Here is a 13,794-nt window from a genome sequence, read left to right as displayed (position 1 = left end):
CCCACTTTAATACTCTACTTTATACTAAAGCTCTATAGTTAGGTTTTTGTGGAAATTAAGCCATTCATTTATAAAATGTAGCTTTTCAAAATGTCCAGTATTTGAATTGTAGCAGAGTGTACTTTTCCGTATGAATCAACTGTTTTCTTCAGATAGCAGTAGGGCTACATACAGCATAAGAAAACATGGAGAGGGTGTAATTAATAGGGCATCCAGTTGTTACATTTACTGATATAAGTTAGTATGTTTATTAAAGAAAAGCTGTTTAAATTTTAAAAATAAAAACAAAGGTAGACTCCTTTAGTTTGATCAGGGTTCTGTTGATTAGGGTTCGTTTTGATCTTCTCAGACCTCCAGACCAGCAGGCGGCGCTGCTGCATCACACAGTAGTTCGCACACAAAGGAAAAGCGGCCTCCACCGCCGACGAAGGTGCTCACCGGCAGCATGGCCGGCAGTGGCGGACAGGAACCCGGGGGTGAGTGTAGACCCTTCAGAACATTAACCCATGCAGGCTGTTCTCCTGCACCGGACGCAGAGACCTCCGCCTCCGGAGGAACGAGCAGCAGCGGCAGGACTGTCCGTTTGGTTACAGCCCCGTCATACTGGGTTTTAGGTCCAGAAACGGGAGCCGCGGCTCTGGTGGGGATCCATCCATCCACCACACGACCCCACCTGTACCCCGATTACTACCTGTCAGCCACGCTGTCAACCATTGACTCACATACAGTCAACACGCGCATCTCCCACGCACGACACAAACACAGGTCCCACATACACTCAACTCAAATCCCACCCCGATGAAAAGTGTTTAACATGTTAGTCATGTTGCATTTTGTGATGGAGGAAATGTAAGGAGAATCCACATTGAAACTGCGTTTCTCTTTGTGAATAGACAGCAAACAAAAATGGAAAAAGATGGTATTTGTGACGTACACACTCTCTGCGCCGCTCCATTCTGATGCTTCTGTCAGTCACGTCTTTGTTTTCTCTCACGAGGTTAATTGTAAATGTAATTTAATGTTTCACATGTGGACATGTTATGAAGTATGATTTTTGAGAATTACTACAAACACTTCATGATGAAATATAGTTGTGTAGATTTGATCTAATGTCCAATACTGTTTGGTATTTGTCACAACATCTGAGAGATGCAATGTCTGAGACACTGTAGTTTAAGTTTTTGCCATAATCTAGGTCAGCAGCTTCTTCAATTCCCTTCAGGACTATGTTGGCTACTCAGACTGTCATTTCCAGACACTTTCACTGTGTGTATCACTGTGTTTCACATTTGAGTTACAGTGATCCCTGGTTTATCACGGGAGTTGCGTTCCAAAAATAACACGCGAAAAGTGAAATCCGTGAAGTAGTCAGCTTTATTTATTTTATTATTTTACAATGCAATACCAAACTATAGAATGAAACCAAAAATCAAAACCCGTTTTAAAGCCCAAAATTTGTTTAAAACAATAATTTTGATATAGTAATACAAGGTTGGAAACATTGTCACTCACGTATTTCACAGTCCCAGCTGTGCCTCTTCGTCCTGACTCCGCTCCGCTGTAGCGTCTGTTTCTACTGAAGGCGCAGGAGTCTTTCTCCGAAAGAAGAACATTGTTATGGGTAGTTGTTGGCGCTCTTTCTTTTTCTGAGCAAGAAGATTTTTATAAACTGATATACCACCTTCGATTTATATTTGAGAACTGCAAGGAACGACTCATCAAAGGGTCCCATTCTTGTGCCGTGCGCTGAAGTTCAGTGGCCATTCTCACCATGGTTGCTAAGCGACCAAGTGTTAGTCCGTCCTCCTCCTCTTTATCAACCCGTGTGTCTTCTTCTTCCTCTTCTCCCTCGTCCTGGCTTGGTGGCTTTGTCATCTCTGCCAGGTCTTCGTCTGTCAGTTGATGTGTGTGTGCATCGATCAGGGCATTAATTTCATCAGCAGTCGTGTCATGAAAGCCGTCACCTCCAAGCCGTTTGGCTAGATTGACAGCCGTATCCACTGCAGCGTGATGGAGCTCGTCAGGAGAGACTCTGGTTGCGTTTTGCACTGCCATCGTTTTTTCCAGCAGGCATTCAAAGTTTCAATCTTCATCTCCCGAATGGCCCTCTGAATATTTTGGAGACGCGATGCACTGGTGTATCCGTGCCAGTAGTTTTTTAGTGAGAAACTGCGCTGTAAAAAAAATCAGTGAAGCCATGAAAGACGAAACATGATATAACGAGGGATCCCTGTATTCATGTTTGAAATGGAAATGACAGTAACATAAATGAAGGGGCTATATGGTTGGCAGTATGTGTATATACACCCAATCTTATCTCAGCCTTTTTCATAATAATTTTTCATTTGATTAATATAAGAATACTAATTGTTTTCCTTCAAGCATTCATTTGACTTTTCAGTGTTTTGAATTTAATTTAAAAACCGGAAATGGATTTTAGCCGTGTTCGCTCAGTTCCCGTAAAGCTGAGAATTTCAGGAGCGGCTCATTTGACACCGCAGATCTGAATGACGGCTGGCTTGACGGCAGTGAATTGACATCTGGTTTCAAACCATACAGTTGGATAGCTCTGATATTGCTCACCACTTTTGTTGCACAGTTAATGTTAGCTGGTGGGATGATGGGAAGTGGGGACGAGGTTGCTTGGCGACAACAGCCGCTCTGCAGAAACTAGGATGCAGCTCACGGCGGCAGAAACTCTTAGTTTCTTTTTAGCCCAGCTTTCCATGTCTCTCTCTGCTGGAACGGGATCCCAAATGAAAACTGACATCTATGAAGCAGCAGCTTGACTTGTCAGAGGATAACAATGTCACAACTGGATCATCAAAGTCTGGGTGTTCTCTGAACCTATTTCATTACAACCAGTGTGCCAAATTAGCTGCTTTTAATCTATAACATGTGAACTACCACATATTCAAAAATACCTAAATACATTTATAACATCTCCAAAAAACTGGATGAGGTTTACTTGCAACGCCAGACGTTTGGTTTGCATTAAGCGAACGGCGGTGAGGATGTCTGATTGCTAAAATCTGATCATTGCTAACGATTCTGCACTAACGCCATTAAAGAGCACTCTGGATAAGAGGACAGAATGCTGCTGTGCAGCTGTGAGAGTTGATTAAAACAAAAGGTAGGGTTCATCCTTCCGGGAGTGAAGATTGATTGATTCTGACGGCCTTTTAGTCAGTCTGCCTGACGATGAACATCAGAAGTACAGAATACTGGTGACGCCACCACGAGTGATGGAGGCGAGCAACGCCTCCACACAGACCTGATCCCTGCTGAGGAATGTGTCGCACTGCCCTCAGTTGAAGATCCCAGATCTGTCTCTGTTTACGTCGATGCCCTAACTTCGAGGTTTCTGACGCCAGACGAGGATGACTGTTGTGTTTTACCAAGAAGCTTGGAGATAAAATCCTGCTCCATCATTTTGAAATCCGCCGTCTCTTCCTGCAGGCGACGGCACCATCCTGGAGGCGCTGTCTTTTCCGGAGCAGCAGGCTGACGGGGGTCTCGGTGTGCAGAGTCCCGGTCCGGAGCTGCTGGTGTGTCTGTTCTGCTCAGAGTCGGCCCCCCTGCCGCAGAAAGACTCGCTCCTCAAACATCTGCTGCTGGAGCACAAGCTGGTCATCGCTGACGTCCGCCTCATCGCAAACCTCCCAAAGTATGGTGTCCCCCTGTGTGCTTCACATGAGACCAAAGGATCCAGATCATTCTACAGATCCTGGCTGTGTCCCAATTCCCACCCCAACCCCTATTTAGAGGCAATTCGGACACAACGCTCACTATTTAGTTATTTATTTATTTAAACAGCAGAGATGACGTCAGCGATTTCTCAAATCTAATAGATTTATACATTTATAAAATGTATGCATGTGTTAAGAGCATCAGTTTGTGGCCCATGGTGCCTTGCTGCTGTTCTGATTCGCTTCACGCCCCCTGTCAGGTACATGCTGTACTGGAAGGGGCGATTTCTGGAGCAGCCCGTTGCAGATTTCTGCAGCGTCATCAAAACCAACTCGGCAGGGCCGGCTGGTGAGTCGGTCCCGGGATGAGCTCGCTGTGAAGCAACCTCACATCTTCTAATGAGACGATTTTGACCCCACAGACAAACAGGAAGAGTACTTCCTGCTGTGCGACGTGCTTCCGGAGGACCGAACCCTCAGAGAGAAGCTGCAGCAGAAGCGTCTGGTGAGGATCTGAAAGTCCTCCAGCTGCTCAACGATCAATGTTCAGCATGAGGATGATGCTGGTCCAATCAGGATTAGAGATAGACCAACAGGCCTATAGAGATGATTGGTGGTCCAGAAGGCTGATGACTGATATTTGGAGCTGATATTCATTTGCAGTGAAAGTGAAAATATCGGCATCATCGTTTAGAATGAAACTAACGTCCAACAATGAACTTTATTTCCAAACAACGTGGCTCCTGGAGGAATCAGGCTCAGCAGCATCTTTTATTGTTTGTTTTTTTTAAAGTTACATAAACAGTTCCTTGAAAGTTTTCGGAGTAAATAAAGTGACACTTCAACATAAATTAAATAAGTTTAAAACAAAATAACTGCAGGATGTTCCATTGAACTGTAGCGTGTCTTATAGGGTCAAAAGAAATGTATATAAAGAGGGAAATAGCCACCTGAAGTTTTATCAAGTAAATAAAACAAAGTTAAATACAATCTGAGAAAAATCCCAGTTAATCTTTAAACTATCCATCAAAGACAAATTTAAGAAACATGTATAGATCTATTTTTTTCCTGCTGCTTCTGGAGGAGTAAAACACCCAGTGTTTTTCCTAACATGCTTCTAAATGGGCTCTGCCGTTTGGCAGCTGAAGGGCGAAGCAGCAGAGGGTTTGGTGTAAAAAGCTAAGTTGTGCCACGTAGCTCCACCGTGGCCCGCATGTACCACGCAAACAAACCTCCATCCATCTGCTTCACATGCTTTAGGCTGAGGACAGCTGCTGTGAGTGTGGGACAGACCATTTACCCCCCCCCCCCCCCACACACACACATACATGTTCCAAACAGTGACTGTATATAGAGATGGACACAGCTGAGCCGCTGTCACCACCGACCGTTAAATTTGCATCCTGGACATTTGCCCGTATTACCTGTGCCTAAAACCGCTACTACTGGAACGCACCCCCTGGCATCGCATCAAGCGCCTCACTATTTGAGAAGGACTGATATAAAGTAACATGTCAAGAATGGTTGTTCTGACCAATAGACTGAGTAACAGCTGTTCATTTCTCTGTAGACGTCTATGGGACTCTGGCTTCATGGCCAGCCGGTACAGTTACCCCCCCCACACACATTCAAAGGGGTTAGGGACCAGAGACATACACAGACTACAAATGCGGGTTAAGAATCTTTTGACACATAAGATGTATATTTGAATAAACCCCTTTTGTATTTGAGGCTGCAGTGAAGGCTGAGCTCTTTTGAATGGTGACTTTTGTGTTTCTTGTGCAGGAGGAGGTGCTGGAACAGCAGCAGAAGGAGAGAAATGACTGCAGCTTCCATCGTGTCTGCATGTTCTGCAGTGAGGAGTTCTCTGGAAACAGGTAGACTTCATTCATCCCAGACCTTCTGTGAACTCTTGTTGCTCTCATGCATTTACTTTGCAAGCATGTCAGCATCATTTTCAAGTTACTAACCATTAGAGTAAATATAAAATACTATTGAACAAACCTCCTAAAGATAACAGTATTTTTATTTAAATAAAAACCTTCAAAGTCACTGTTCCACATTATTACAACAGAGTTCCACAACATTTGACAGATTCTAAAGAACTGAAAATAGTCTTTGTTGAATTTGCTGCATTAGGAAGTCATATTGACAGAAATCTAAAGCTATTCCAATCAGAAACATCTCAATAGGTCAAGTTCCATTTGAACATAGGAGCCCATATTTTGGAGCAGCTTCCTTGCATCCATTGAACTTTTTGGAGTTTTCTGGGAGTTTCTGCTTGAATTTCTTTCTGATAATTCACGCTTGATCGGGCGTTATCCCTTACTTACTTCAGCAGCAGCAACATGTTAGAGCAAAGAACACAAACGAGAAGAAAAGATGAAGAGCAGCTCTGCAGTTGTCTGTTTCCGTGTTTTTGTCAGGTCTTCTCTGCTGAACCACATGGCTCGAGAACATTCCTTCAGTATCGGACTTCCGGACAACATCGTGTTCTGCAGCGAGTTCCTGGACACGCTGCAGAACAAGCTGGACAAGTAGGAACTGTTCTAAACATTAAAGTCAAGGGGATTCAGAGAATGGGAAACTGAAACTCAACAACAAAACATTGTGAAAGCTGTTGAAAATGTAAAACCAAGACGTAAAACCAATTTCAAAATGAACAAAGACCAAAAAAAAGCTGAAATGTTTTTGAGAAAATGTTGAGGCCGATCACAGCCGGCTGTTTTGTTTCTTCCTACCGTCAGTCTGCAGTGTTTATACTGTGAGAAAGAATTTCGGGATAAAACTACGCTGAAGGATCACATGAGGAAAAAAGCCCATCGCCGCATCAACGCCAACAACCACCAGTACGACCGCTTCTATGTCATCAACTACCTGGTAAGGAAAGAGCAATTTCTAGTAGAACAGGGTTCCATTACAAAGTATTTTATAATCAAATCAATTGAGTTTAAGAATGAAAATCTGACAAACTAGTTATTCATACTAACATAAAACAAAGCTTCAATCACTCAAGCTTTATTTATAAAAACGCTTTTTATGCAAAGAAGTTAATGGGCTTCACAGTTTAAAAACAGACCAGAAAAAATTAAAATATAAACCTACATGCCCTATAATTCCCCTATTGAAACATATACCCCATGACCCCCCCACACAATGCACACCAAACATGAGGAGACAGTACATGGGAATGAACTGAAGTAGAGGGCTGCATTGGGATTGGGTCCCACCGGGAGCAGGATGAAGAAAATAGTCCCGCGCAGGGCTCTTAACTGAAGGATGCGGTTTCCTGTTTTCTCTCACCTGATGGTTGCACAACACATTTGAACCATCTGTCTAAGAGTTTGTTTTTAATGAAACAGTTTGCAGCATTGCTGTGCTCATGTGAACAGAAACAGACCTTTATAGGATTTACGGTCAAGGATTTCTGTGTTTAAAAACTGCTGCTTCCCTTTTCATCAAAGCTACAGTAGAAAAAGTTTTAGAAAGGATCATCTGAACTTAGTTTTTTAAGTTACAGACGTTTACGTTTCACTTTTCTTGTGAATACTTCCGTTTTTTTGTCCATCTACCTCTTTCCTGCTTTCTTGTATTTGTATTTCCTTTCTACAAAAGATGTCTTGAAGTTGAGTCATAGCAACTGGATTTACAGAGGGGCAAAAAAGAATTAAGCCAGCCATCAATGACAGTTCTCCCGCTAAAAAAGATGAGGGAGGCCTGTAATTTTCATCAAGGGTAAACCTCAACTATGAGAGACAAAATGAGGAAAAGAAATCCAGGGAAATCACATTGTCTGATTTTGAATGAATTTATTAGTGAAATAAGTATTTGTATTTGTATCTGTCTCTCCCAGACCTGTAACTTAAGGTTTCCTGTATTAACGGCTCCTGTTTGAACTGGTTATCTATAGAAAGACACCTGTCCACAACCTCAAACAGTCACACTCCAAACTCCACTATGGAGACCAAAGAGCTGTCTAAGGACACCAGAAACCAAATTGTTGACCTGCAGCAGGCTGGAAGACTGAATCTGCAACAGGTAAGCAGCTTGGTGTGAAGAAATCAACTGTGGGGGCAATTATTAGGAAATGGAAGACACACAAGACCACTGAGAATCTCCCTCCATCGGGGGCTCCCCCCAAGATCTCACCCCGTGGGGTCAGAATGATCACAAGAACAGTGAGCAAAAATCCCAGAACCCCACGGAGGACCTAGTGAATGACCTGCAGAGAGCTGGGACCAAAGTAACAAAGGTACCATCAGTAACACACTACACCACCAGGGACTCAAACCCTGCAGGGCTGGACGTGTCCCCCTGCTAAAGCCAGTACATGTGCAGAACCGTCTAAAGTCTGCTAGAGAGCATTTGGAGGATTCAGAAGAGGATTGGGAGAATGTCCTATGGTCAGATGAAACCAAAATAGAACTTTTAGTAAGAACTCTACTCGTCGTGTTTGGAGGAGAAAGAATGCTGAGCTGCATCCAAAGAACACGAGACCTACTGTAAAGCAAGGGAGTGTAAACATCATGCTTTGGGGCTGTTTTACAGCAACGGTACCAGGATGAATGATCTGTGTAAAGGAAAGAATGAATGGGGCCATGTATGGTCAGATTTTGAGTGAAAACCTCCTTCTGTCAGCACTGAAGATGAAACATGGCTGGGTCTTTCAACATGACAACCATCCCAAACACGTTGCCCGGGTAACGAAGGAGTGGCTTCATAAGAAGCATTTCAAGGTCCTGGAGTGGCCTAGTCAGTCTCCAGATCTCAATCACATAGAAAATCTTTAGAGGGAGTTGAAAGTCTGTGTTGCCCAGAAACAGCCCCAAAACATCACTGCTCTAGAGGAGATCTGCATGGAGGAATGGGGCAAAATAGCAGCGACAGTTTGTGAAAACCTTGTGAAGATTTACAGAAAATGTTTGACTGCTGTCATTGTGAACAAAGAGTATAAAACAAAGGATTGAGGTGAATTTTTGTCATTGACCAAATACTTATTTTCCACCATAATTTATAAAGAAATTCTTTAAAAATCTGAGAAGGTGACTTTCTGGATTTTTTTCCTCATCTTGTCTCTCATAGTTGAAGTTTTCTATGATGAAAATTACAGGCCTCTCTCATCTTTTAAGGGGTAAAACTTGAACAATTGGTGACTGACTGAATACTTTTTGCTCCGCTGTAAAACTTTCTTCCTCGCAAAATGTTTCAGGAGAGAAGATTTCAAGTCCAGTTGCTATGACTCAACTGTAAGACATCACCTGGATGAAGGAGAACTTTCACCAACGACAGACATTTGGTAACTTTGTGCTCATCTTCATGTCATGTTAGTGTTTTCAGTCGTCTGTCTTTCACAGCAGAGTCTGGTTTTGCTGAAGCTTCCTCCTTCCTGTTACCGCTTGAATTTGATCCGGAATGGTTTTAGTGTAAATGTTTTGGGATAATTATCATATGTTTCTGTTATAAAAGTATGGTAGAGACAGAATAAAGTGTCCTGAATTTGTCTGCTCTTCTTTCAGGAACTGGGAAAAACCTGGGAGGAGGTTCAGAGTGAGGATGACCGGGAGCTGGTGGAAGATGATGAGGAGGAGTACGTGTCTTTGATGCACACAGAACCAGAATGATCAGCTGCTGTCAAGGTTTTCTGAGAGACCTCTGAGGGTTTCGATCCAAAAGGCTATCTGCAGATCATTTCAAATGTCAATATTTTGTAGTGGTCGCAAATGAAGTCAGTCAAGTCAACCGAGCACTTTAGCCTGACCTAAACATGTAAAACATAACAAACACCAGAACACAATGTTAAAAAACACCATTTACATTTATTTACATTATTTAGAAGCATCTACCCAGATGAGGAGCATGTTCAGCAGATGTTGGGCAATAGAGCGCCAAGCTCTGGTGGTGCTACAGTAATGCTACATTCACACCACCCTCGGCCAGGCGCGTTCAAGCGGCCACTTCCGATGAAAAGTCTATAAAAATGTGCCTATCAGGTTTCCAGGGTCAAAACTCTCACGTTCACGCGTTGCTATGCAAGTTTCTGAAAGTTCAACCAGTTGTGCTTTGACCAATCAGGGCCTCTGATTGGGCGGTGACGTTTGGGTAACGTCCTGTTTAATTCATAGAGGTGCCAAAGTGATCATGAAGGAGAAATGAATAGTTGCAGTTTGTTTCTGGGCGGAATTCTTTCATACATCGGAATGGAGCTGAGAGAAAAAACCTGGAGCCAGATTCACAACATTTGCCCCACTTTGAGATTCCTTTATTTGTATTTATTTATTGAAACATTTAAACACGAGTATAAGCCCTTTCAGATGTTAAAAACTCTTTTGCAAGAGGGTCCTCTGTATCAGGCGTTTACAAAAGTAGAAACAAAAGAAAAAAGGGGAAAATGAGAAAATAAACTGTCCAATCTAGTTTGCAGAATGCACAGACTCACAAACACACCAGTCCAAATTCACCTCTGCCTTCAATGCACTGCACTGAATAAATACCATTCAAAGCTTAAAGCAAAAATTAAATAAAGCAAAATAAGTTATCATTTTGGGGGGAAATTAATGATAATAATGACTGGATGTGCAGCTCCTTCATCTGACTGCTGAAAGCAATGCTGTTTTTAATTAGGACTGCGTTGATAAAATCGATTCATCGATCTGAATCAATCCAAGCTTAATAAATAGATCATTGATCCATAAAGTAGAGATCAGCATAACAGCAGTAGGAATATCTTCAAAACACATATTCTATACAAATGTGTCTGCGTGTGTAAACCGTGAAAAGTCTTAAGAATCGTGAATCAATCAATTCCGGAAGCTATTGCTGATACCTAACTCTAGATTTGAACCATTTTAAAGCTTTTGCTATGAAAGACCTGCAGGTCAAGTTTTGTTCATGCAAGTCAGTCCCTTTTGGAGATATAATGGGGAACAAATTGGAAAAGATTGTAGCGCCACCTATGGGAGTATTGAAATGTGTTGGACTAACTCGTCCTAAATTGAGGAAGGAGTCTTTAAAATTGATGAGATGATGTTGCAGAAAGAGGTTGATAAATGTTACCAATGAATCCTTTTTTACTAACTCCAATAAAGATGCCTTCAAATAGCTTCACTTTAGGAGGAATTGATTTTGACGTCATATTAGATGGAACATGAATAGAGGAGTCAGTAATAATTTCAGAAAAGGTGATTATATTTGTATACGCAAGCCAAGCTCTAGGTCAGTTTTGGGGTGTAAGCTTTGAATATTCAAATGAACGGCATGCAGACCTAATCCATAAATTAAGATGGTAGGAATAGGAAGAAATGCCATAAACGAAGACGAGGGTTAGTTTGAGAGCAAACAATCACACACAGACACAGATTAGTAGCAGAAAAGGGTAAGGAAAGAATTAAACATCTGAAAAAAACTGACAATTTTACATACCAGATATACAGGATTCACTTGCTCCCCTAGAAATAACAGCACTAAGTCTTTCTACAGTATTTACAAAAAGCGAGCATATAGTAAGCACATCTATATGTACCTCTTCCATCTGTAGGAGGAAGGCCATCCCTGGTCCTCAGGAGCTTCAGGAGCCTTAACCCTGCCTGCTTTCCAGCCCTCCCTGGACTGCTTGATGCTGAGAACCTGAACCAGGTGTGTTCAGTCAACCAGGATGTGGAATCACTGGAGTCAGCCAATCAGCAGAAATATGGCCAAGGAGAGCTGGAAACGGGCCGGATTGTGGCTCTTGAGGACCAGGGTTGCCTGCTCTGCGCTAGCATATAGTAAATAATGTTTGTGAAAGTGCTAAGCTTTACCATTGAGACGTCCCAAAAATGTTAAAGAAGTTTAAATAGAACCCTTTGGAGAGAACTCAGCCAAGGAGCGATGGGTTTATGTCCATCAGGCCTGGGAACCAGCAGCATCCTGAACCCGTTGGACCTTCCTACAATCAAGCAGCCGGCCTTGACCAGATAGGATGATGTATTCCTGTCACAGTTTGACATGCTGCTGTAGAGCGAGAAACAATATGGGCCTGAAATGGATCCATACGGTACTCCAGAGAGAGAGAGGGAGTTCCTCCTTGATTATGGACATGGCGTTCTTTGAAGGCCAGTCTGTCAAAGCGGACGTGTCAGGAGGAAGGTGTGCTCCACACAGCGATGGTTCTGCCGGATCTCCTGACAGGAGGATGCGGACCGGTGCTCTGAAGAAGGCCTTACAAACCCAAACATGTTCCAGGGACAAGAAAGAAGAAAACGAGTTCAGAGTTTCCTCACACCCCCCTGCTGTTGTGTGTTCGCAGTGACTGGTCGGACTGGCAGGCGAACCCAGTCTCTGCTGTCTGTCTGTTCTGTGATCATCAGTCGGAGACCATGGATGAGCTCTACTCGCATATGAAGGTGAGCAGAGTTTGCCGTGGTTTCTGCGTGTCCGATCCTGTCAGCCGCAAAGAGCTGCAGCAGAGTGTTTCACCTGCAGCAGAAGCAGAAGGGATTCTGGGAAGAAAAGCAAAATTTACAGGATGTTTGCTGGAACAGCAAGAAGACCTGCCACCTTAGCCAACCCACTTTAGTTCACGGCAAACCTTTAAAACAGGCAATCTCTTAAAAAAGGAGGTTGCTGGCAGGGATGTGGGAGGAGCTTATAGTCTGTATGGGGATGGTAACTGGGTTTTTAGCGCCCTTCTGTCACAAAGACCGTTGTATTGAAGTGAGCCGAGTTTGGCCAGTTCTGGCCGTAGATGGGGTAAATGTCCGGTTCTGAGCAGCGGGGCTCAAATCCACATTCAGGACTGTGTCGTGTGATCCCTGTTTTTCAGGACGCACACACCTTTGACCTCCATCAACTCAAGACAGAACTGGGTGAGTGAAGGAATGTAGGTCAGTGGGATTTGAAGTCCACGCACGTCATTTGAGCGCTCTTCATCGGTGCTGCTGTGTCCTCTCTTAGACCTCAGGTTCTATCAGCAGGTCAAGCTGGTGAACTTCATCCGGCGGCAGATCCACCAAAGCCGCTGCTACAGCTGCCAGCAGAATTTTGACTCCAAAGCAGATCTGATGCAGCACCTTGACAGGGAGGCCCACGTCATGAAGCTGCCCGACACGTCCGCCTGGGACCAGCCACAGTAAGTAGGAGGCCCACCTGCATGAATGTGAGGTTTGCACACAAAGCACTTTACCAAACACGATTGGAGGCTGGTGTCAGATAGACCCCTATGTTCAAAAATTCCAACTTGCCTCCTAAAGTAAACCTATGTGCATTCGGCTGTAAAAGGTTATTGCCATCATTTCCATTTATGAAAACTGTGGGACTGTAAATGTTTTAAATCAGCCATTCTGAATGAATTACATCTCAGAGTGTTTTTGTTTGGTGAGTGGAGCCAGCTGAGCCTTAAAGTTAACGTCTCACATCCTCATGTCTGCAGGTACTACTTCCCCACCTATGAGAACGATGCTCTGCTGTGCACACTGTCTGAAAGTGACGAAGATGAGAGGGGGGAGCAGACAGACTGCGGTGAAGACGTCCCAGTGATTGCAGAAGACATTTCTGACCTCAGAGCACTAAAACAGAGCAGCGTCCTCAATCACCTGCTGAAGCACAGCTGACCGCATCATGTCGTTGGGTTCTGTTGTTCTGCTCCATTCCAAACCAGCAGAACTGCTGCTCATTTACAGAGAATAGATACAAAAATCAAGACTTTATGTTGTTGTTCAATAAATTCATTTGAAATGATCATTTCCTCTGACATGTGTAACTTAACCACCACTCACAATTAGTCAGGAATACAGTGGAAAACTCCATGGATGTCATAAACAAAGTTTGTTTCATCTCACGGGTTTTTAGGGTAGGGAGGTAATGTATCCTTTGTGCTATGTTGTGGGGTCCAGATGACCCCACGCCCAACATTAACCTTGGGAGTGGGGTCATCTGAATGCGCCGTGCAGGGGCTTCTGTTCCCATGTCACTTTGCTCTGCTCACATAAACTTAGGGTTTGTCGCTTAACCCTTGTGCTATCTTAGATGACCCCACCCTTCCATTGACGTGTTCTCCCTACAATGACAAAGGTGGATAAAGGTGAAGAGGATATATGTAATCAATGGACACCAGTGAAGATCACAAATC

The 13,794-nt window shown here is 43.4% G+C and overlaps 1 protein-coding gene across 1 annotated transcript; it reads left to right on the top strand.

The window, feature by feature from the left end:
• Window positions 1–349: 349 nt before the first annotated feature.
• znf277 (zinc finger protein 277) lies at window positions 350–13,404 on the top strand. The gene is made up of 12 exons (XM_004069378.5): window positions 350–476; window positions 3,460–3,667; window positions 3,950–4,038; window positions 4,112–4,194; window positions 5,475–5,566; window positions 6,116–6,226; window positions 6,437–6,569; window positions 9,206–9,276; window positions 11,974–12,070; window positions 12,490–12,532; window positions 12,621–12,795; window positions 13,096–13,404. The coding sequence occupies exons 1-12, from the start codon at window positions 446–448 to the stop codon at window positions 13,274–13,276; spliced, it is 1,314 nt and encodes a 437-aa protein (XP_004069426.1). The 5' UTR covers window positions 350–445; the 3' UTR covers window positions 13,277–13,404.
• Window positions 13,405–13,794: the final 390 nt, after the last annotated feature.

The sequence above is a fragment of the Oryzias latipes genome, chromosome 6, assembly GCF_053564925.1.
Source record: "Oryzias latipes strain Hd-rR chromosome 6, Olatipes_Hd-rR_3.1".
NCBI classification, from domain to species: domain Eukaryota; kingdom Metazoa; phylum Chordata; class Actinopteri; order Beloniformes; family Adrianichthyidae; genus Oryzias; species Oryzias latipes.
This window is presented reverse-complemented; position numbering and strand designations above follow the sequence as displayed.